The sequence below is a fragment of the Pezoporus occidentalis genome, unplaced genomic scaffold (genome assembly GCF_034315485.1).
Source record: "Pezoporus occidentalis ecotype Australia unplaced genomic scaffold, CSIRO_AGI_Poc_V1 ctg44, whole genome shotgun sequence".
Lineage (NCBI taxonomy): Eukaryota > Metazoa > Chordata > Aves > Psittaciformes > Psittacidae > Pezoporus > Pezoporus occidentalis.
The window spans coordinates 964,929-987,775 of record NW_026915769.1 but is presented as its reverse complement, the minus strand read 5'-3'; the positions used below and the strand labels follow the sequence as shown (position 1 = coordinate 987,775).

The following is a 22,847-nucleotide window of genomic DNA, read 5'->3' as shown; positions in this document are numbered from 1 at the left end:
TCGCGAGACTGCCGCCCTTTGGCTCCTCCTCCTCCTCCGCGCCGTGAGGGAAGTGGCGCGCGGCCGGGCGCAGGGGCTGGGGTCGTGATGGGGGGCGAGTGAGCCCGGCCTGCCGCCGCCGGGGTCCGGGTGGCTGGCGCGGCCGCGGAGCGCAGCGGGGACGGGGGGAAGGAGGGAGGAAGGGGAGAGGCGCTCCCCCCGCCAGCGCTGGGGGAGCCGTGGTGCCAGCGGCGTAAGTGGCCGCGCGGGGGTCCCGCGGCCTCAGGGGTGGGCGGAGCGGGGTGGGCTTCGGCCGCTTCTCCCACCCCCGCGGGCGCCGGCCGCGGAGGCAGGAGCTGGGCCCCGCGCTCGTCGCGGAGCCGGCGGCGGAGGAGGAGGAGGAAGCAGGCGGAGGGGCATGGAGGTCGCCTGGGCGGAGGCGTCCGCGCCCGACCCTGTCTAGGGCGTCCCGTGGGCCTCATTCCTCCTCCTCGGAGCGAGCCCGCGGGCGGGCCCGGGCGCGCCGCGGAGCGGGGCCGGGACTTCTGCATCAGAGGAGGAGCCGGCCCAGGTGAGAAACGCTTCCTTTCCCCTGCCTCGAGCCTGCGGGCGGGCCGGCACCGACCTCGCCTCCTCCGCACCCCGCCGGCCCCTCCTGCCTGCTTGTCCCAGGCGCTCTGCCAGGCTAAACATGAGAGGCAAACTCTTGGGCCACGACCACCGGGCTTGGCTGCGGCCGAAAGAGGTGAACTGTGCCCCGGCAGCTGCACCTGTTGCCGAGGGAAATCGTCCCATCATCCCCCCCCAGGTTCTGAACGCAGTTGACTTGTATAAGTCATAGAATCACAGAATGGTTTGGCTTGGAAAGGACCTTGATCATCTAGTTCTAGCCCCCTTGCCTGGAGCAGGGACGTGTCGCTCAAGGCCCTGTCCAGCCTGGCCATGAACACTGCCAGGGTTGGAGCATTTACAGTCTTTATTGGTTTAATATTTTAGCTTATTAAATGAGCTCATATGTCTTTGGTCTTGTATATTCTGTAATTAATCAGCATTTGTGTGGACAAAATAGATTTTTATATTAGAAATGTTATGGAAGCATCTGGAAGTTGAGTAAATTTGAGGAGCGTTTGATCTGAGAATAGTGGTCTAAATAGCACTAGTCTGAGATTAATTTTCATATGTAGTTTGGGTCTTTAGGACACAAGATCTGATGTTATAGTTGCTTCAGAAGTATTTCAGCGATGCTATAGGAGAGCAAAACCCAGTCTGTTTTGAAACAGGAAGGTGTATCACACTTCATGGCAGAGCTCCCAGGCTTCATAGTTGGGACGAATACCAGAGTGCTCCTATGAGTCTTGCTTGATAAGAAACACATGCATTATAATTTCAGACTTGGTGTACCTGTCAGTGAGAGATCAAAGTACAGATGCAAATGTTGATTTAAAACCAGATGTATCTAGCGAGGTGAAGGCTGAAAAATCTACTTGGAAGTCTGATGTTTATGCAGCTTCAAAGTTTGTATAGCCTAATTATAAATTAATTTTTTTTCCATGTTGCTTATTTTAGGAAATAAGCTTTAAATAGGAAGCAGTTTGTGTACTTTTATCCCCCGCAAAGTATCCTTTAATTAGAAAAGTGGGGAGGATAATAGTGTGCATTGGTCTTACCTTTTCAACACTGTACTTTTCTCTGTTTTTTTTCCTCCCAAGGTTAGGAAATAGAAATCTAGTATTCTAAATACATATCCTAGCAAGAGTTCTAAAGGGTATGTAAATAGATTCTTAAACTGGGAATTTTGTTGGTTGTATTTTTTTTTTAAAGCTTAATAGTTTTGTAGGAGCTAATGTATGTGATGCATAATCTAACTACTGCAAGAGGTAACCTTTGAAACTTGCATAGTCTAGTAAGATAATTTTTACACTTACTAAGTTCTGCAGTAATCTCGATTTGATTTTTTTCTTGCTTTGTACAATTTTGTTCAGATTTTTATATCTGCTTCTTTTAGGAAGAAAATGAAAATCTTTTCTGAGTCTCATAAAACTGTTTTCGTTGTGGATCACTGCCCGTATATGGCAGAGTCCTGCAGGCAACATGTGGAATTTGATATGTTAGTAAAGAATCGGACCCAAGGAATTATACCTATAGCACCCATATCAAAATCACTATGGACCTGTTCGGTGGAATCATCGATGGAGTACTGTAGAATAATGTATGATATTTTCCCTTTCAAGAAACTGGTAAGTTCTAGCCCCACTGCAGATGATACTTTATAGCATGAGGGGTATTTCCTCATTTTATTGTAGTCTTTTAATATTGTTAGCTGGTGGTTAGATTAAAAGATCAAATATAATTTATTATATAAAAATTTATTTCTGCTGTTGCTACACTTCTACACTTCATAGCTATTTAAATGAGTTCGAGTAGTACATGAATCCCAGTACATGTTTATGTTTGGATCCTTTCATTGTCTTAATGTCACTTTGTAACTTGTTGAAAACATGGAGAGGTGCTTTAAGTAACTTGCAGATACTGTGTTCTCCAGTGCTATAAGTTTATGAAAACGTGAGTGAGGTATTGTTTCAAGTTGAATTTGGTTTCTAAACATGCTTGGTAACAATGCATAAGGTTTTTGGTCTCAACTTTGAAGTAATTCTGGGCTTTCGGGACAGGTAGGCTTGCCTTTCAGTTACCAGTTTGAAAAAGTGGGAGAGCTTCCTGGCACACAGCTCCTTGTTTAGAAAAATAAATCCCTGCTGGGTTCTGTAACACTGTATCATAAATTAAGGTACTGATCCTTGTTTTTTAGATTTTTTCTCACTGAGTAAACCATTGTGCAATGTCCTAAAGGTTAGTTACCCTTAAAAGAAAAAAAAAAAAAGAAAGTAAAACATCCTTATGACAGTGATATTGGCACAAAATAGGGATGGTGGAATACTGGCTATGTCAGGGAGCAGCTGAGCCAGGGGCTGGGCACTAACAAGTACATACAGTAGTTCAGTGGTTTGATGCATGTCATCCGCACTGCCTTGATGGATTACATGTCCTGGTTCTCAAGACAGTGAATGTTGAATTTAAACTCTGAAGCATTTAATATACAGTCAAGTCCCATTGGGGGATTATATCAAGTGTATGCTTAATGGATTTGAATCATTTGGCTGAACTGATGCCTCTACTCTGCTCTTGTGAGACCTCACTTGGAGTATTGTGTGCAATTCTGGTGTCCTCAACATAAAAAGGACATGGAACTGTTGGAACAAGTCCAGAGGAGGGCCACGAGGATGACCAGGGGACTGGAGCACCTACCATATGAAGACAGGCTGAGAAGGTTGGGGCTGTTCAGCCTGGAGAAGAGAAGGCTGCATGGAGACCTCATAGCAGCCTTCCAGTATCTGAAGGAGGGCTATAGGGATGCTGGGGAGGGACTCTTCATTAGGGACTGTAGTGATAGGACAAGGGGTGATGGGTTAAAACTTAAACAGGGGAAGTTTAGATTAGATATAAGGAAGAAGTTCTTTACTGTGAGGGTGGTGAGGCACTTGAATGTGTTGCCCAAGGAAGCCGTGAATGTTCCATCCCTGGTGGTGTTCAAGGCCAGGTTGGACAGAGCCTTGGGTGACATGGTTTAGTGTGAGGTGTCCTTGCCTATGTCAGGGGGGTTGGAACTAGGTAATCTTAAGGTCCTTTCCAACCCTAACTATTCTATGATTCTGTGGTATGGGAAGCTCGAGGTGGCAGGTGTGCTTCCTCTTGACTTTTTTGTCATCATTAGAACTTATGGTGCTATGTGATATTTAGTAAATTTTGCTAGGTATTTACCCTTGTGATCTACTGTGACAGTCTTTGGAGAATGACTTGCAATATTGCAGTATAAGTATTTATTCTGTAGCTATTCTCCTGAAAACATTGACTAATTATTAAAATTCTTCATAACACCCTGCAATGCTAATTTGGTCTAGAAACCGATTTAGTAGCTTAAAAATATAAACAGAGTAAGAAGTTGCTAACTGCAGTGTTACAAAAGGGTAACTGAATGTAGTAGGAGTGAATGCTTTTTGTGGTTTTGTTGTCTTCTTTTTAGTTTGCCTGGTCATCTCCAGAGTATCAGAAGAATGAGGGTGTAATTCATATTTGTTTGGATTTGGGGAAGTAGCCGTAATGGCTGTTATCTGTATGATTTGATATAGTAAGATCTTACGTGTCCTTTTTTGATCCTTTTAGGTGAATTTCATTGTGAGTGATTCTGGGGCTCATGTCTTGAATTCTTGGACTCAAGAAGATCAGAACTTGCAGGAGGTATGCTTTGTATCTGTCCTTTTGGGTTTTAAGTCTAGATTAATTGTGGAATAAACAGCAGCTTCTTACTACGTTAAGTATGAAATAACTTTGGTTAATTAAAACAGCGGACCTGGTCTGAAATTGTGTAATAGAATTTTAAGAAGCCACCTGTGAGGATGGACTGTTCTATAGGCAGCTTTACATAAGTTAAAAAGAATCCAGCAGCTTTGAGTTTAGAGTTATATATTAAGTGTTATGAGGAGATTACCTATGTATTTCTTCTGTAATTTGATGATACTGCTTGAATTTTAAATTTGGTTTTCTTTACATTTGCACTATAGGCAAATAAACTGTAAAAAAGTGAATATTGTCTTTGCTCTTGTTTTGTTTAATACTGAATGGGCTCATCCTCTGAAAAATTTACATTTACTTTGGGGAGGAACTGAATTTCCAGAATCTCAGAGAATAAAAGCAGGTGGCAACTGATAATATTAGAATTGATTTCAGGTATTGAATATAACTTGTTATTATAGCTAGGTATTTTTCAGTAAGAAATGATAATGTATAAGGCTTTGTAACACTTGATGAATGAATTGTAAAGGATAGTTTAGGGCCAAATGTTTTCAATAAGATTGGCAGCATATAATGGTCTTTAATAGCTCTGTCTGGTTTTCTCTCAATATTAATTTGCATGTAAAATCAGTTATAATGATGACTTTTTCTCTTAGCTGATCACTTTAACAAAGGGCTGGAAAGTAACTTTCAATAACAATTTTTTTCTTTTTAATTAGTTGATGGCAGCATTAGCAGCTGTTGGGCCCCCTAATCCTCGGGCAGATCCAGAGTGCTGCAGCATACTTCACGGTCTGGTTGCAGCAGTTGAAGCACTCTGCAAGATAACAGAATACCAGCATGAAGCTCGAACCATGCTCATGGAAAATGCAGAACGTGTGGGAAACAGAGGAAGAATAATCTGTATTACTAATGCAAAAAGGTATGTGTGATCATGTGCTTCTACCATTTGCAGAGAAGTTCTTTCATAAATTTTTAGAAGCCTTTTGTTGATTGTCATGAATTCATGCTCTACATAGCTAGCTTTTTTGTGGTCTTTGTTAGATTCTTTCTTGCCATATTAAACATTTCATCTAGGGTGGTCTGTAACAAATCGAAGATTTCCCACTTGAAATAAAAGGGCATTTAGTGGCGTGTTGCTTTGAATGCGAGGATTGGTTATCCTGCATTAAAAATAAATATAAAATATCTTTCTAGTGACAGTCATGTTCGGATGCTTGAGGACTGTGTCCAGGAAACCATTCATGAGCATAACAAGCTTGCAGCTAATTCAGATCAGTGAGTATGCATTTTACAAATATAGCATATCGTATTTTGTGTGTGCCTGTTACCTCCTCTGTGAAATACAGATGTATTTTTGTTACTTAAAATTTATTCTAATGAACTGTTTAAATTAATGCGTGTGTGAAACAGAAGTTGCTAAATCATGATATTGTTGACTTAGAGCTGGAGTGTAATCATTAGCTTTTCAGTATCGTCATTTATCCCCACAGGGACAGTACAGTATTTTAGGTTGTTACATTCTATGTCTTGCTCCAAAATGAAACGTGTAACTCTGCCTTGTTATATATTGTATGTTTGTAATCAGTAGCACATTTGATGCATGTTTTCTTGTCAGCACTGCATTAGTTTTACATTCATCTTCAGCTAAAATAGTTAACTTCTTTGAAATTAGCTTTTAATTTCTAAATTGTTGTGTAGCCTGATGCTTCCCTTGAGATAAAGAAACCTCTTGAAATATAGGTTGCACCTCCGGTGAGAAGTCATTTTTCCACCATGTGTTTTGTCTAATTAAATGGTAAACTGGCCCAGGGACTGTGTATTGCCTTGTAAAGTGTATAATAGGTTGAGATCTTATTCTTGATTGCTCCTTAGGCACTTAAATAGCAGAAGCAGGAATCTCCTATATTTACTTGCTGCAGTTGCAGTTTCAGCATGTATGAAGGATACAGGTTCCAAGTCCACTGTAAAGACAGAAAAATGATCTCATTCCTGTAGGTAGAGATGCGGAACAATGTTTTGAGCTCTCCAAATTTCCAGCCACCTAGGGAGATAAGCATACTATCTGGGGAGTTGTTTTCATGTTCACTGGAATCCCCTTATTAATACCTGTGCATGAACTTGGAGACACGAGGCCTCTGTAGTGTCAATTTTCAGTTGAATGAAGCTGAACAGGTTACACCAGTTAAGGATTTATTCCACTGATATGTCTCAAAAGAAACACAGTGCTATAGCATCTGAAGAGCTAGAAATGTTACACATTTTTTTTTATTCTGATGAAATTATTTTAAAGTATATGCTTTTGCAAGTCATTAATGTTAACCTAGTTTCTACAGAATGCTTTCAGAAACAGTATGATACGTCTGTATGATTCTGTGTTTCTGAAATCAGATAAATCTTGAAAGAACTGATTTTCTAGGAGATAGCCTACAGTGTGGCAGACTAAATAGAATGTTTTTATTTTTAAGTCTAATGCAGATTCAGAAGTGTGAATTGGTCTTAATCCACACATACCCAGTTGGTGAAGACAGCCTTGTTTCAGACCGTCCTAAAAAAGAGGTAAGGAGTTTAAAATGAGGAAATTTATCCAAGGATTAGGAATCATGTCAGACTTGAAGTAGACAGTGCATGTTAAATATTCAGCAGTAACATTCTGTGCTCTGGTCTGTGGTAAGGTGTAGGAAAAAGTACAGGTGATAAGTCTCAGAAAAGCTGACAGCATGCATATTGTCATCTCATGTATATGCTTTTCCTTGGTTTGTAGTCTTAGTGCATACATGATACCCTTTTTTAATTTCATTACTTTTTTGCATTAATCATTCATGATTCAATTTTGGTTTTGTGAAGTAAGCTGCTTAATGCTACAGAATTACAGTCTTGGGGTTTGGTTTTTTGAGAATGAAGTGCACATTTGGAAACACAGTGGGAAACCATCAACACGTGGTGTGTTGAATAGGTTAGTTGAATAACTTTCCTGCTATTCAAGCATAAGCTGCTAGCTAGCACAAGCCCTGTTTTCCCAAATCTGTCAGTGAATGATGTAGATACTGTTCAGCACTGCATTGTTCCATGTTATCAAGACTAGCATGTTAGTGGTTTTAGCCTTTTGGTTGAATGTTTTTCTCATGAAACCAAAATTAGCTTTTTAGAATAAATTCTGTTCCAGTGTTACCAAGCAGAATGCCCTTTTAATGAAAGCGTTGGAAAGCGTTATCTGCTTCCAAGTGAAAGGGCAACATTGTAGGAATGTAGAATATGCGTGAAGTTCATCAAATATTTGCAGAACCGTACAGGTACTTTTAAAGATTCTTTTATGAAAAGATGAAAGGATGCATAGAAGAAATCATTCTATATATTAACATCTCAGTTGTTCAGTAACCAAAGCATGTGTATATAATCTGTGGACTTGTATGCTTAGTGGTGGTTTGAAACCAAGTACTTCCAAAATATTTTGTAATATATTCTGCTCGTCATCAGTCTGCTTTGCTCAGTATTTTAACGTGCTGCTTGTAAGAAAGAGAAGACACGGAAAAGCCTTAAGCTTAGCATGAAAGGCATCTAGTCCTGCGTATTATTTGTAATTGCTACATTCCTCTTTAGTTGTGCTAAAAAAAACCCCACCTGCGTAATTGGAAGGGAATAAATGGACTATTACTTTCATATGTAAGAGTCATCTTTATCACTGTGTTGGTTTTTCCTTATTAGTTAGGAAAAAGTCAAAAATATCTTGTGGCTTGCATTTTTTTCCCGTGTGTGTGTATATATGTGATGCTGTTATAGGTAGGCATATGAAAACTAGTTTGTTCCTGTTACTCAGCAGGTAAAAGAGCAGGAAAACTAGGCCCAGAGGTGCTATTAAGAGGATTTCTTCTCCACGTTGCGATGCTGATTCTTCCTATTAACAATTAACAAAGCAGGTTTTTAGCACACTTCTAATTTTTTTTTTCTTTTTTCTTTTTTTTGATGATTGGTAGCAACTGGAACAATTGACACAACCAGCAAAATTCTGAATAAGAATTAATTTTTGCTTCTTGCTTTTTAGTTTCCCTTGGAGTGGGGGTTTTTTGAGTAGTAATTTTTGCCCCTAGTCAAATTAGTAGTATAAATGATGCTTATTTTAGAGTTTTAAATGAATAATACTATTATGTGGTAATAGAGCGTAATTTATTAACAGTATCTACTGTCTGTCTATTTATCATAGCTTTCACCTGTTTTAACCAGTGAAGTGCACAGTGTCCGTGCTGGTCGTCATCTGGCTACAAAACTGAATGTTTTAGTACAACAGCACTTTGATTTGGCTTCAACCACAATAACTAACATTCCCATGAAGGTAATACTGTGTCTATAGCTTTGTGTTAACTGGCTACATCACTTCTAAATTTGTTTGAAAACTCTTAATAAGTTTATTTTAATTAAATTTTTACATTGTTTTTCTCTCCATATCATATTTTCTTTTTTTTTTTTTTTTTATTAGCCCACATTCAATGTCTGTGACCAGGTTAGTAAAAATAAAGGGGAAAAAAAATTGAAGAAGGATCACAGAACAACATGTTGTATTGCCGAATCACAATTTTTGATGTAGCAATACAAGTGTTATTTCAGTTCTGCTTGTATTACTTTATATAAATACAGTCTTATTTACCTCAGATTACTTTGTCTGTGATTCTTTTGTCTTCTTCTAGTTGTGTTTAGATATTCTTGACCCTTGTGCATTATAGTGGCATAGTGAGTCTTTTTCCTCTGTTTCATTATCATGCCCACCCAACATAAAGGTGTTTGTAACTAATAGCTGACTTTTGACTAAAGGTTTTCCAGTAGGTTTTCCAGCTTGAAGATCCATAAACCAGAAACAGAGTATAGCGGATACATCTACTTAAGAAAGAAATCAAACATCTTCTGTTCAGAGTTGCTTATGTCCCTATTTTTAAATTTTTTATCACTACTGGGAGGGAAATCACTGCAACTAAGAATTTCAACTATTTTTAAATTTATAGTAATTTTCTGATTGAGCAGCAAGGGACAATTGAAACAGAAGTGTGCTTATTATTCAGACAAAAAGGGCGGGGGCAATCAACTTTCCTGATTTAATAAAATTCTTCAAGTTCAAATACTGTCAATCATTACTTGCATCTTTTAAAACTAGAACTACTGTGTGCATTTTATAAGTTAAAACATTAAATTAAATAAATATTTTCACAGCTTTTAATGAAATTTTGACATGGGTCATGGCATAAATGTGACTTAAGTTTGCAAATACCTTGTCTAACTTTCTGACCTGTGTGCTACTGCCTCTCCCTTCTGCCTTTGTCCTTATAGTAATAGACTATGTTGGGTTCTCTGTGATTTTTCCTTTATTTATTTATTTTTTTAACTTGGCATAAATTACCAAAGTTACTGTTCTGTTTTTGCTAGTCCTCTGCAGCTGTTTAAAGATGCAGTGTCCTCTTTACAAACATCCATTTTTCAGCTGCAGTTACACTTGTTGTAGGTATCTGAAAGTGCAAGGAAATGGTAGTTGGAAGTCTGTTTTTTGGTTTGGATTCTTGATTTTTAGGTATGAGAAGTGCCAGTCTGTTCTGTAGTGACCATTTTTGGCTGCTCAGAAAGTTGTAACTGCTAGTGGTATTCAATATATTGTAGGCTTCCTTAACTTCACTGATTCCAGCAAAAGTAGTTAAGCCTGTTTTTACCTAAACTTTACACTATGAACCTTGTCAAGGCATTTCTATAAAGAGGAAACCAGGGTTTCAAAAAAGGAAAAAAGAGGAAATGCAGATGGCTGCATCTTTAAACAGGTCAGAGAGCAGACAGTTTCCTCAACATTGCAATCCCATTGTTGTCTGAGGCACCTTGGAGGCTTTTTGTTTTCTTCTGGAGTGAAAGGTAAATGTAGAATCATTCGTTTATGAAAATGGAGACCTATAGCTAAAATAGTTATATTCTTTCTACCTTTCTTTTTTTAAAGGAAGAACAACATGCTAACACATCAGCCAACTATGATGTGGAGCTTCTTCATCACAAAGAAGCGCATGTGGACTTTTTAAAGAGTGGTAAGTATAAAGAGTCTTCTAAAAGTGGCTTTTGATCAGCCTGCTTTCACAAAGATTGTGAGATGTAAATTCTAGGCATGATTAGCGTATTTTCAGTTATTCCTTACAACTCGAGAACTTAATTTGTAATGCTGGCATTGGAGTTTTACTCATTACTCACTTTAATATAGTAATAAAGCTATACTAATGAAAAAAAGAGGTCAAATTCATCAGACAAGTTTTCACGTATATTTAGCTTATATGCGTGAAGGGCATGTCAACTTTTTGAGGTATAAAAAGATGAGAGAGCGGATGTGCTGTGATTTTGCAAAACGAAGTACCTCTTGTGGGTGTTTGTGGAAAATTATTCCTTGCACAATTAAACTTTTAATCTGTCAGGTAATAATAGTTGACATCACTTACATCTCATAAGCCTGTTTATGACAGTAATTGCTTTGGAAAAGATAAGTTATTTGACTTTTGAGCTTTCTTATTGTGTTTGAAATACCCATTATGGTTTCTGTAAATCTAGAATTATTACCTACTATTTCTCTGAGGTGAATTTTTAATAACTCAATTGAGGTTAGAAAAACACAGCAGTAAGCCTTATGCACAACTATTTTGTTACAGAACAGTGTTTGATGTAAAATTTTGTTAATAAACCAGGCTAAAAATTCTGTATTAGTAGAATTACATGTGAAGTGGTAGTGAAAAAACCCTCAGCGTGTGCCATTGTGTTCTGGAATACTTTGACTGTATGTGTGCCTTTTCAGTGCTGAGGTCTCATTTGAAGCTTTTAAAGGCTTGTATATACTCTGTTTTAACTTACTGCACTGATTGTAACTTCTGTTATATGATTCAGTGCCATTAAAAGTTCAGTCTGGTTTACTATGCAAGTAGAATACATGTAGGCTGTAGATAGTTGTTTCATTATTGGAAACTACTTTATATGGTTTTAAAGCATATTAGAAAGCTGATCATGGTTTAATTTCTAAGAAGTGAGGAATTTAACAAATGAGTTCTATCAGTTATTTAACTAAGAGTGGATGTTTATTTTCTGAAGTTTGAAATCATGTTCCATAAGTAGCCATTTTAGGGAGTTTGTGCTTTGTTTTCTCTTATGGGGATTACCATTACTTTGAGGAAAAGGAGGTAACTTATTATCATCACAAGTACTGTGCACCATATTTTAGTGGAGTGTATGATTAAGGGTTGAGAGGAAAAAATGGGATGCTACAGTAATGAATTGGACTCACCTGAACTTGCGTTACCATGTTGAAAGCATAATGATTTATTGTAAGGGCTCAGAAGCAGTTTTGTAATACCTGTTTGTTTAAAGAATAAGTTTGCTAGTAAAAGCCAAAACCAAATTCTGACAGCAATTCCTCTTCATTTTTTTTCTATTCATAGATTCTGTAAATTTGGCTTTCTTTTAATTTGTTTTTAAATAAATCTTTCAGTTGTAATAGCTCTGGTGCAAGAAAAATAAGAATTCATTTACATTGATCTTATTTCTGTGGATTTTTAGATTAAAAAAGTTTGTCATTTAGATAGTGAGAGGTTTCCTAAAATGATTCCAGTTTTAATGTAACTGGAAAAAAAAAAATCAACTTTTGCAAGTTACCTCCATGATTAATAATCAAATAAAACATATATTTTGTTATTAAATGTCTTTATGAAATAAAAGAATGCTTCTTACATGAAAGATTAGACAAAACTATAGCAAATAACATGTAATATTGCATGTCGATGTGTGTCTCATTCCTCCCAATTGTGGTTTTGAGCGTATTAGGTGACTGTGCTACAGTAATTATGACATTTCATACAAAACTCAGTTAATTCTTTCCTGAGAAATTGTGTGTCAAAAAGCATGAAGAACACATTAGTAGAAATGTATTTTAATGTATTAGGGAGTATTGATGTCTGATTTAGGGCCTTTGTGTAGTTTTTGCCAGACCACACCATCAATGAGACATTGTATGAAAGTATTTTAATGATAAAACATCTGTTGCCAGTAGAGCATGTTGAGAGATGTTCAGATTGAATCTGACATAGCAAAGATACTGAATGATGAGACTAAATACTTCTTCCCCCAGAAGCCCATCTTGTCAAATGTGCCTTTAGATCAGTTTCAGTTTTGACATGAGGATATAATTTGTAATAAAGAAATGATAAGCTCTAACATTTGTTAAAGGTTCTGATTTCAGTGCGGAAAACTAAAGAAGATATTGTCTTAAAGTCCTGGGCATTTTGGAAGAAAAAAACTGTTACAGATAAAACATATCTATAATTTTCTGCATGCTGAATCAAACCTGTGGAACACGCTCTGGAGCGTCAGTATTTTATTTGCTGGGTTGGTTTTTAAAATATGTGCAATGGCTGCTGATTTCAGAGGTTATTTTTTAACTGCTGCTGCAAATAATTTTTTTTCTCAAGTTGGGTATCTGACTTAAAAATTAGATTACATTTTGTATATGCTCATGTTACAAATATTTTGTACCATAAAGTTTAGAGTTTTTTATTGCAATATAAAAAAAATATGGTTGATCACACACTTTTTCTGACTTTATATTGCAGGTGATAATCATGTAGGTGGCAATAGTAGAGAAGGCACATTTAAAGAAACTGTAACATTAAAATGGTGTACTCCTCGGACGAATAGTGTGGGTAGGTAACATGGCATCTTACAAAACTGCTACTCTATCTTGTGTTGAACACTGTTCTCTCTGTACATGGAGAAGAATCTGAACAAGGAGGTAATTTGCTTCTTGTTAATGCTGATTTTTACCTTTTGCTCTATAAACCTTGCTGCTGACTGCACCCTGATTTAGTAATGGTCATAGAATGCTCTCCTGATCTTGGCTAATTAGGGGTTTGGGTAAGAGGTGGGAGGGGTTTTGCTTTGTGGCTTTTTTTCAATCTCCTCTTAAGTATCATGAAGTTGGTCCTTGACTACAAGGTTGAGTAATTGTTTGCCTTTCTCACGGGGCCAAGTGTAACTTGTCAGTTCCACAGTGGTGGGGTTTTAGCATAGCATCTTTAAGACATTGAATCTTTTTTTGTTTTAATTCTGAGGGGAGGACGGAGAGATAGAATCAAAGTACTGTCTTTAATCTTGAGTGCTAAGTAAAAAGTTTTATAAGGAAATTAAATGTATGCTATGATGCTGTCAGTGGACTAGTCCCTTAGATTAACTTTCAGATTGAAGTAAGGGAGAGATCTCTCTCCAAATCTAAGTAAAGGAGAGAAGGACACAGAAGATTTGGGATAACACTGGAACCCCATGGCCGTTCAGCTCGTGTACCCTTTATACTATCAGCGAAGTATGTTGACTCTTTGAGCCAGCAGGTCAAAAATATAGATAAGAAGTAAGAGGTGGCTGACTCTACAGTGAAAAAATTCAGGAGTTAAAGAACTGGAGGTCCTGCTGGAAATGGAACTCGGAAAGTATTTTAGGCTCTTGGTTTTGAGGATACTGGAACAATTGCAAGAACACTGTAAAACGAGCAGACTTTTAGTTAGAGACAGCTAGACCTCTTAGTTCTGCTGATTGCAGAATAGCCTCCTCTCCCTTTCATTTGCAGGATGTTTTTTCTGTATGTGATACTACACTCTTGTCTATTTTCAGAATTGCACTATTGCACTGGAGCATACAGAATTTCACCAGTAGATGTAAATAGCAGACCTTCTTCATGTCTTACAAACTTTCTTCTTAACGGTAAATTTGTGTCCTTGGCTAATTATTTAATTTTTTAATTGTTAATATTGTGAATGGAGCACTTCACACATTTTAGTTTGTATTGCAGTCGATGTCTGTATACTGTTAAAATACCAAGTTTATTTTAACATCTTGTATAAATAAGAAAGGTGTTAAATGTACTCAAAGGCAAACAGAATGTGTTTTGAAACTTGCAGATGGTGGGGAAAGATGTAAAGAAGGAGTAAGTATTGAAATGTGGTAGTTCTTTCTGAATCCAAATGTAGAATACTTCTTACTTCATGCTGTTTAGTAGGAAACAGTGCTTTCAGTAGTTGATAGTGCACTTGATCACAATGCTCATTCCGACTTGCAAAATATTAGCAACTTAGGTCTGTGCCTGATTTTTGGCATTTGCTGGGCAGCCTCAGAAAGCTCTTAACTGGGTTATGACCAACTAAGTATGTTGATCAACTGAAGCAGGCATACCCATTATGTGTACTAGGATTGGTCAGAAAGTAGGTTAGATTTGTTTATCTTTTGCTTATCTGCAAGATCCTGCCCGTTGCTATGAACAATCTCGCTGTAAGAGGTTGTCATTTAAATCCTGTTAAAAAGATAAGCCAGAGCTTACCTTGTTTGTTCCAAACACATAATATGTAGTCTATGTTAATTTCATGTTTTTCTTACACTTAATTTTCTTAATTTCATGGATTTCTTACACTTTGCAAACACGTCTGCATTACAGGCATCCTTTTAGTAGGTTGTTTTCTTTAGCCAGGTAATTTGAATGTCTAAATAAGTATTCAGTGGTCTTATGAAATGCTATTTTTATGTATTTTTCCCTAAAGATTCTACACTGAAAAAGCACTTTGATTAATAAAAATGGTTAGAACAAAATTAATAGCATATTGTGGATAACCTCTGTCTTCTGATCTGTTTTTGCTTTCTTGTAATAACTTGTTCAGCAAATGTACCTTTTTATGCTTTTACTGGACATAAGACACAGGCAGTTTTATTTCTCTGGAAAATTGCATCCATTTAAGCATTAGCAGAGTATCCATTGATACCTTTATACTCAAGTAGGTTTTTGTTACTTTTTAGAAGTTGTTTTTGATGAGACGGTTTCTGCTATAGGGATGAGTTAAGTTTAGTATACAGCATAATCTGTAGTAATTACAAATAGCAAACTGCCCTTACACAATACCATTTTAATGTTTTAGAAATATGTATTTTTCCTGTGAGTGATGTCCTACAGAGAGAAGTGATTGGTCCAAGAGAGAGGCTTTTTGATCTTTCTGTGTAAAATTTAAGAGCATGTGACACTTCTATGTAAAGACATGGAGTAAATACTCAAAGGAGATAGCCGTTTCTTGTTCAGCTAGGTGAAAGTTCAACTTTAAGGGATTCATAGTCTTGCTGGATAGGTACAAACCTGTATTGTATACATTTAGTTTTTAATCTGAAATTGCAGCACAGAAATCAATGAAACTGATCTCATTTCCAACAGGTCGTTCTGTTTTGTTAGAACAACCACGGAAATCCGGCTCTAAAGTAATCAGTCACATGCTCAGCAGCCACGGAGGAGAAATTTTTCTGCATGTATTAAGCAGCTCACGATCAATTCTAGAAGATCCCCCATCAATTAGCGAAGGGTGTGGTGGGAGAGTCACTGACTACCGGATTACAGTAAGATTCTCTGTTCTCTTTTCTTAAATTGGTGCTTATCTCATTTGACAAGAGATTTAGTGCAATAGATGTATAAAGGGAATGTTGGTACATTTTTCTGGAGAGCTGGAGTGGATTGCATGGTCAAAACTATTTTTGTTTGTCTATCAGTAGTACATTTAGTATGAAGTAGCACATCTGCTTATTGTTTTCCCTGCCTCATAGAATCCTTTCCTGTCAAGGAAGTACTTGCCTCCTTATGCACTATGAATATTTAAAGTTTGTTCTAATTCTAGAGTAATATTTTTCTTGGCAAGTTTTTTCTGTGGGCTGGATACACATGGGACTATGTCCTGCTTATTGTCAGAATGGTTTGTACAATAAATAGAAGAGGTGTTGTCAGCTTTGAACCCTGGATATGGAACAAACTGCTGGCATTCTTCCCCCCCCTTTTTTTTTTAGCACATCTTTTGTATCTGTTGTAAACAAACAAGCAGAAGTGGCTTCCGGGAAAACATAAAACTCTTTACCGTCCATGAAATACCTTGCAGATCCAGAAGGCCTCCTTATCAAAAACCTTGCATCAATTTTTAACCCATATTTTTATAGAACTGTTTTTATGTTCACCCTGAATAATGTACATCTGAAAGCTTCAAACAGGGCTTTGGTTGCTAGAGACGAATTTAGCGGTGGGGATGGTACATGGTTAGTGATAAGACTATGCTGTTTTGCCCGTTCCGTGAAAGTTACTTCGTTAGAGAAATGCCTAATTGTATCTTGTTTGGTTATCATTAGGATTTTGGTGAATTTATGAGGGAAAACCGATTAACTCCTTTTCTAGAGCCCAGATATAAGATCGATGGAAGTCTTGAAATTCCATTGGAACGTGCAAAAGATCAGTTAGAGAAACATACACGTTACTGGCCTATGATTATTTCTCAGACTACCATCTTCAACATGCAAGCTGTAAGTTACCTGTGGTTTGTAACCTTTTATTCTCTTCTAGATAAAGCTTCGCCTTGCCACTTGATGCAATATTAACTGTATTTTATATATCACTTGCCATGAATCAATTTATATTCAGCTTTATTTTCACTTAAAGCTTTGCCTTGCCACTTGATGAAATATTAACTGTATTTTATATATCACTTGCCACAAATCAGTTCATTTTCAGCTTTATTTTCACTTAAGTACTATGTATTTTATGTCAATAGATTCTATTCAATAGGCAATGACATCTAAATAGGGTAGAATATTGAACCTGACAGCTACAGTGCTGCTGGGTAAAGAAAGCATGGGTCTGCATATACCTGCTCAGAGTTACTACTAAATTGAAGATAAGAGGGAGGTGTTTTTGTTGCGTGATGTTCCATGGTTCCATTGCCTTTGTCACAGGAGAGAAACAGGAAGAAAGAAATCATAGATTTTTCTTGTGTTGACTTATATTTTGTTTTACAGGTTGTGCCATTAGCCAGTGTGATTGTAAAAGAAGCAATGACTGATGAGGATGTTCTGAATTGTCAAAAAACAATATACAATTTGGTAGACATGGAGAGGAAAAATGATCCGCTGCCAATTTCAACAGTTGGTACCAGAGGAAAGGGTCCAAAAAGGTTACATGCATATCTCTTTGTTGATGTTGGACTTTTTTCAGAAATATTCTGTTGATACTGTTTTCATACCAAATTTTAAATTTAAGAAGTTTGGCCAAAGATAAAATGCAGCAAACTGCATGCTATAGGTCCTCAAAACAAATGCCTACATCATTTAGGGGCTATCACAGTACTGATATTGCTGTATGTTAGGGGAAAAAATACATAATTTTATTAGCCAGGAGTTGTAAGTATTTGAAAATATGAAAGCAAAGGTATTCATCAAGAAAGGGAAGAGATTGATACAAGCAAGGATGGAGAAAATGGAATAATTTCAGATTAATAAAAGAACAATGTTTTAAAATTGGGTTACAGTAGGATAGTCAAATCAGTTTGAAGCTGTTGTTTAAAATATGGGCGACTCCTTTAAAACAAGCAATGATACCTCAGTCATTGTCCTGTGTGCACTGTATTTCCAAGAACTGGCTGAAAAAAACTTCAGCTACAGAAGATTTGCCCCCATGACTGGAAGTTATTTGCAGTAGCATGGTACAATTCTGCCTAAATTTCTTTTTTGTCTAAAGAATTAAATGCTAACTAATGTCAGTACATGGGTATGCGTATGCTGACGCTGCATAGGTAGCAAACACCTGAGAGAATTCAGAAGTGCCTTTTGGTAGTGAGATCTTGTGGGAGTTAAGAATCTGATTTCAGTGGACACAGTCTTTTTCAATTTAAACATTTCCCAGCTAACATCCAGAGTTAAATGCAGGGTGGTTTCAGGTTTCAAGAATGGAGTAATTCCGGTGAACAGTGTCCACTACAAGAGGACAGAGAATCTGTTTGGAGTTATTTTTTGGTTTTAGGTTTTTGGGGGGTTTCTTAAGGTATATTTTTTAACATTAATTTATTCAGTGGTTTAATGATCTAGGTAATTCTGTATGTAATACTTGGGTTTTTTTCTGGCCTTACTTAGAGATGAACAGTACCGGATTATGTGGAATGAGTTGGAGACCCTTGTACGAGCACACATAAACAACTCTGATAAGCACCAGCGAGTCTTAGAATGTTTGATGGCTTGCAGAAGCAAGCCACCAGAGGAAGAGGAGCGCAAGAAACGAGGTAGAAAGAGAGAAGACAAAGAAGACAAATCAGAGAAGTTGGGCAAAGACTATGAATCAGATAAGCCATGGCAAGAATCAGAAAGGTAAATTTTCTAAAGTGAAATAAAACAGCATAATCATTTTTGTCTGCCCCTGTTGCAAAGCAGAGAGCAATTGTGGTGAAACAGTTGTTGACTTTAATTTGATGTGTTCATGCTTTTAACCTTGGCTTTCTACCAGTGAGCGTGGATCCCAAGGGTTTTTGCATCAGTCACCCCTACCAAACTTGGGAAATGGGCATCTTATTACAGTGCCTGTTTATCAGGCTTTTCAAATTAATGTATTTTACGAGCAGTATGATTCTTGCACAAGTTGTTGACCACTTAGCAGGGCTTTGCAGCTTGAGGAGGCGCTGCTGTTTGATTTTTATTATAGCCACACCACCTATTAGACATTAAACAGCTCTATAAAATACAAAGTGTGACTAAAAACTTGGGACAGGCAGTTATTTTTGTCCTGAAAGATTAGTGTTTAGGCAGATAAACCAGATTGATTTGGCTCACTTACATTATTGTCACCATGCTGATGATGTTTCATGCCTTTTTTGTGTATGATCAAATAAATTCCTACAATAAGATAAAGGAGATTGTGTGGCATTTTTGTATATTTATTGCTACTCTTCCCTTCAAAATTCTGGATGATTTTATGATATAAATACTGCTAACTAGCTTAAGTGACATCATATTTTAAGATCTTTCCCTTTACTTAAGGGTTTATCCAGAGGATTATTTGGCTAGTCTTTCCTATTGCTTTTCACTCATTCCAAGGAGCCACAAGAAATTTTCTTATGATATGGGTTGCATATAACTTTGAGGAATACAGAATGGTGTCAAGAATCATATGTGCTGAACTAGCATATTTTTCTTCACTGTTTTTCCTTCCCTCTTAAAAGGTTAAAAGGTCTCTTGGATCGTGAAAAAGAAGAACTAGCAGAAGCTGAAGTTATCAAAGATTCACCTGATTCTCCTGAGCCACCCAACAAGAAGCCTCTTATTACAATGGATGAAATGCCCACAGTTGAAAAGGCAAAAGGTAAACCAGAAGAATTGCAACATCTTATTCTTTAAAGACAGAAGTTGTTATATCAAACTGTATTTTGTAAAGTAATGAATTGAATCTTACTGGAGTTAAAGCCAAATCACTGAGGATAACTTTTAATTAAATGCTCAAGTGTTGAGGAATACTTCATAAATATGTTAACTCTTAGGAAAAGAGGTACCAGGATACTGTGTGGATATACTGATAAGTTCTTGGGTTGATGGGAGAGGGTTGAATGAATTTCTGGTAGTGCTTTTTTAGCTACTCTATGTCACAAATGCTGTTTAAAGACAGGTATTAGAAATCACTACGTTCTGCTCACTAATAAAAACATGCTTTGAGCAGGATAGTTGTCAGAATGGGCATCTCTCACTAACATTGCTTCCTTGGTGTGAGCTGCTGTCCGTTGCAGTGGCTGAGCTGATGTTCAGATTCTACATTTGAAGCAAAGTAAATCTCATATGAAGCAACTACTAAGCTATTATCACTGCATATTTTTTATTTAGCCTCTATCAAAAGGTTGTTTAATATTAGTGGTTTTAATATGTTACACTACCATAGTTTGTAATTTCTTATCTCTAAAATGATGTTTAAGACATCAGAAATTAAATCACTTAGACTTTTTTTACTCGCAATTTTAGGGCCAATGTCCTTGCTGTCTTTATGGAGTAACAGGATTAATACTGCCAACTCTAGGAAACACCAGGAATTTATTGGTCGTTTGAACTCTGTCAACAATAAAGCTGAGCTATATCAACATCTGAAAGAAGAAAATGGGTTTGTATCAGTGGTTGCATCAGTACAAATATCTTGGCAGTAGTCAGTGTGCAATATGGAGGAATAATACTTCAGTTACAGCACTAAAAAGACTCCTTACTCTCCTGAGGTTTAAAATGTATACATTTCTTTGTCTCAGTGCTGACAAACTACAGTTCTGCTTGCTTTTCAGTTTGCATTTGCTGGGCAAGGCTGAATGCTGATAAATGGTCTTCCCTGGGCCTTATTGATAGCCCTTGCAGCAAAACTTTTAAATTTCAGGGGTTAAATAGTAGCTAAATTGAGAGGTCTTCTGCCAATCTGTTGCACGTTTTAGCTTCAAAAGGAATGGCTAGTATAAAAATATTGTTGATAATAGAGTGGTTGAATCTTATGCTGTACTGAAGATGATAGTGGTCCATGCTCTATACTAAAAAGTACTGAAAAAACAAGCCAGTTTACTTAGGTAAATAAGATGGTGGTAGTCAAGGATCTGTGTAAGAAGGCTGGTAAAAATTAAGACCTTGAAACAAACTTGCTAAAGCTCAGATTTTCAAAATCGTTTTTCTGAAGTGACATGAACATGGACTTTGTCTTTTTGGTTGATAATGACTAACTTTTTTTGCAGTTGTTGCTGGAAAGTTTCTTTGCAAAAAAACTTTCCTCTATGTACTGATTCCTTAAAGAAGCATTAGAAAGAGATAAGACTGTGTATGTTGGGGGCAGGGAGAGACAGGATGGTTAGTGAAGTAAAAAATAATTACTGAATATCAGTCTAGGGTTTTTTTCCTTCATCTATCATGTTTCTAATAACAGGCTTTACCAATTGTTATCTTGTGTTTCAGAATGGAAACTACAGAAAATGGAAAAACAGGCCGGCAGTGATGATCAGTTATGTTTCTTTGAACAAGACTTGGCTGACTTGCAAATATATTTAATGCTGGAATAGATACTGGTACTGTTTCAGTACAATTGTATAGCTGTGGTTTGGTTTTTACATTTTTCTATTCTTATTTTTGCTATGAAATATGAAATCAGCATATCACATTAAATGAATAGTGTGCAAATAGGGGCTGTCCTGAAGTATTTTCCAGTCGTGTTTTTAGGCTGAAGAAAACCTGTGCTGCCATGGACTAAATCAAAGAATCAAAAATGTTAGTCAGTTTACTGTCCTTTCCCCCAAGTATTGTTTCATATTTCAAAATCAGTGATGACTGTTAAAAAAAACCTGTATTGTTAATTTTGGTTGGTGAATACTTTTATTTATATGGAACTTTGTCAGGAGTCCAGAATGATGGAAAAGACTGCACACTGAGTACCTGATCACAGAACTGAGAAAATGCTGGTCTTGGTTTTCAACTAAGGGGTGGGAGGGAGAGTGAGTGGTTTTACTGATTAAAAACTGTTGTTTTAAGTGATTTTTAAAATTGACTAGAAATGATCATTAGAAAGCAAAGCCTTTCAGGTGGTTGTGCTGGAGTTAAGTCTTTGTAAACAAAAGTAAAATAAAATTTTTGCTAATCATTAAATTATTTTTGATGAAGTATGCCCTCTGAGACACCTTTTGGTTTTAGCTCTAAGCTTTTTGGATGTCACTGGAATACCTTCTGAATATTGATGGGTGTGAAATGGCAAAGCAGGTGATCTGCCTTTAGTTTCTTTGAGTAGAGCCTTTTGTGTTAATGAACTGGAGTTCTTGAATGGGAAAACTCTCACCCAGTGTCTATGATCTAATCCCTTACAAGATTTTGGGTTGGTTTTCAAATGGGTTGATTTGAGTGGGCTAAGGAAAAGATAAATAGCTAAGCTCTCTGAGTATATCTGTTTACTGATCTGCATCCATTGCCTTACTCTAGCTTGCATAAGCAACTGAAGGTCTCACAGATTTGAGATATTATCATTTCAGTTAATTTAAGACACATCTTTGAGCTTTTTCTAAAACTAAGTGAATATATTCATATTTCTTCACCTCAAATGTTAAAATAGTTTGACTAGATCTGAACACAAATAACATTCAAGTGTACTTTGCTTACATTGGTAGCTGAGTCCTTTCTTCAGCTGTGTATAGTTTCAAGGTGATTTTTTTAGTCACTGATGCAGATGTTCTAAATGATTTTAGAGCCATTTTACACAATAATTAAAGAGTACTTGCATGATATTTTTTATCATTCTGAAACTTACGTAGCATTTGCAGAAGCAATGTGTAATTTTTGGAGATTCTAAAGTGAGAAGACTTTCATTTTCACTACTTAATTAACAGTAGGATGTCCTGTATCACCACATCTGTTATCTGAAATATTCTGACAGAGAAAACTACCATGGATTTACTGTTTATTGTAAGTTTTGGTTGTTTTTTTTTAAATAAGATTGTATTGTATATCAGTCCCTTATTTACTGAAGGACTGTTAATGTCTGGAACATATGGAGCATGTAAATGTCAGCTTTCTGCAATTGTTTGCTGGTCTAGAGAAGTGTAAGTGAGAGGTTTATCCTGTGCCTGGGGGAATTGTGTGTTGCATCTCTTGATGTGCCATTAATTTGCAGCTGCAGTCCTTAAATATGCACAGTAATTAAATAC

General features: G+C 37.0%; 1 protein-coding gene across 1 annotated transcript; it reads left to right on the top strand.

Moving 5' to 3' along the window:
- The first annotated feature begins 114 nt into the window (after window positions 1-114).
- INTS13 (integrator complex subunit 13) lies at window positions 115-21,798 on the top strand. Its single transcript, XM_062634813.1, has 17 exons — window positions 115-550; window positions 1,985-2,216; window positions 4,198-4,272; window positions 5,046-5,248; window positions 5,524-5,604; window positions 6,795-6,885; window positions 8,528-8,656; window positions 10,292-10,376; window positions 12,933-13,022; window positions 13,984-14,073; window positions 15,563-15,741; window positions 16,516-16,686; window positions 17,179-17,333; window positions 18,289-18,519; window positions 19,368-19,507; window positions 20,155-20,290; window positions 21,115-21,798. Exons 2-17 carry the CDS (start codon window positions 1,992-1,994, stop codon window positions 21,152-21,154), a joined length of 2,121 nt encoding a protein of 706 aa, XP_062490797.1. The 5' UTR covers window positions 115-550; window positions 1,985-1,991; the 3' UTR covers window positions 21,155-21,798.
- The last annotated feature ends 1,049 nt before the right edge of the window (window positions 21,799-22,847 follow it).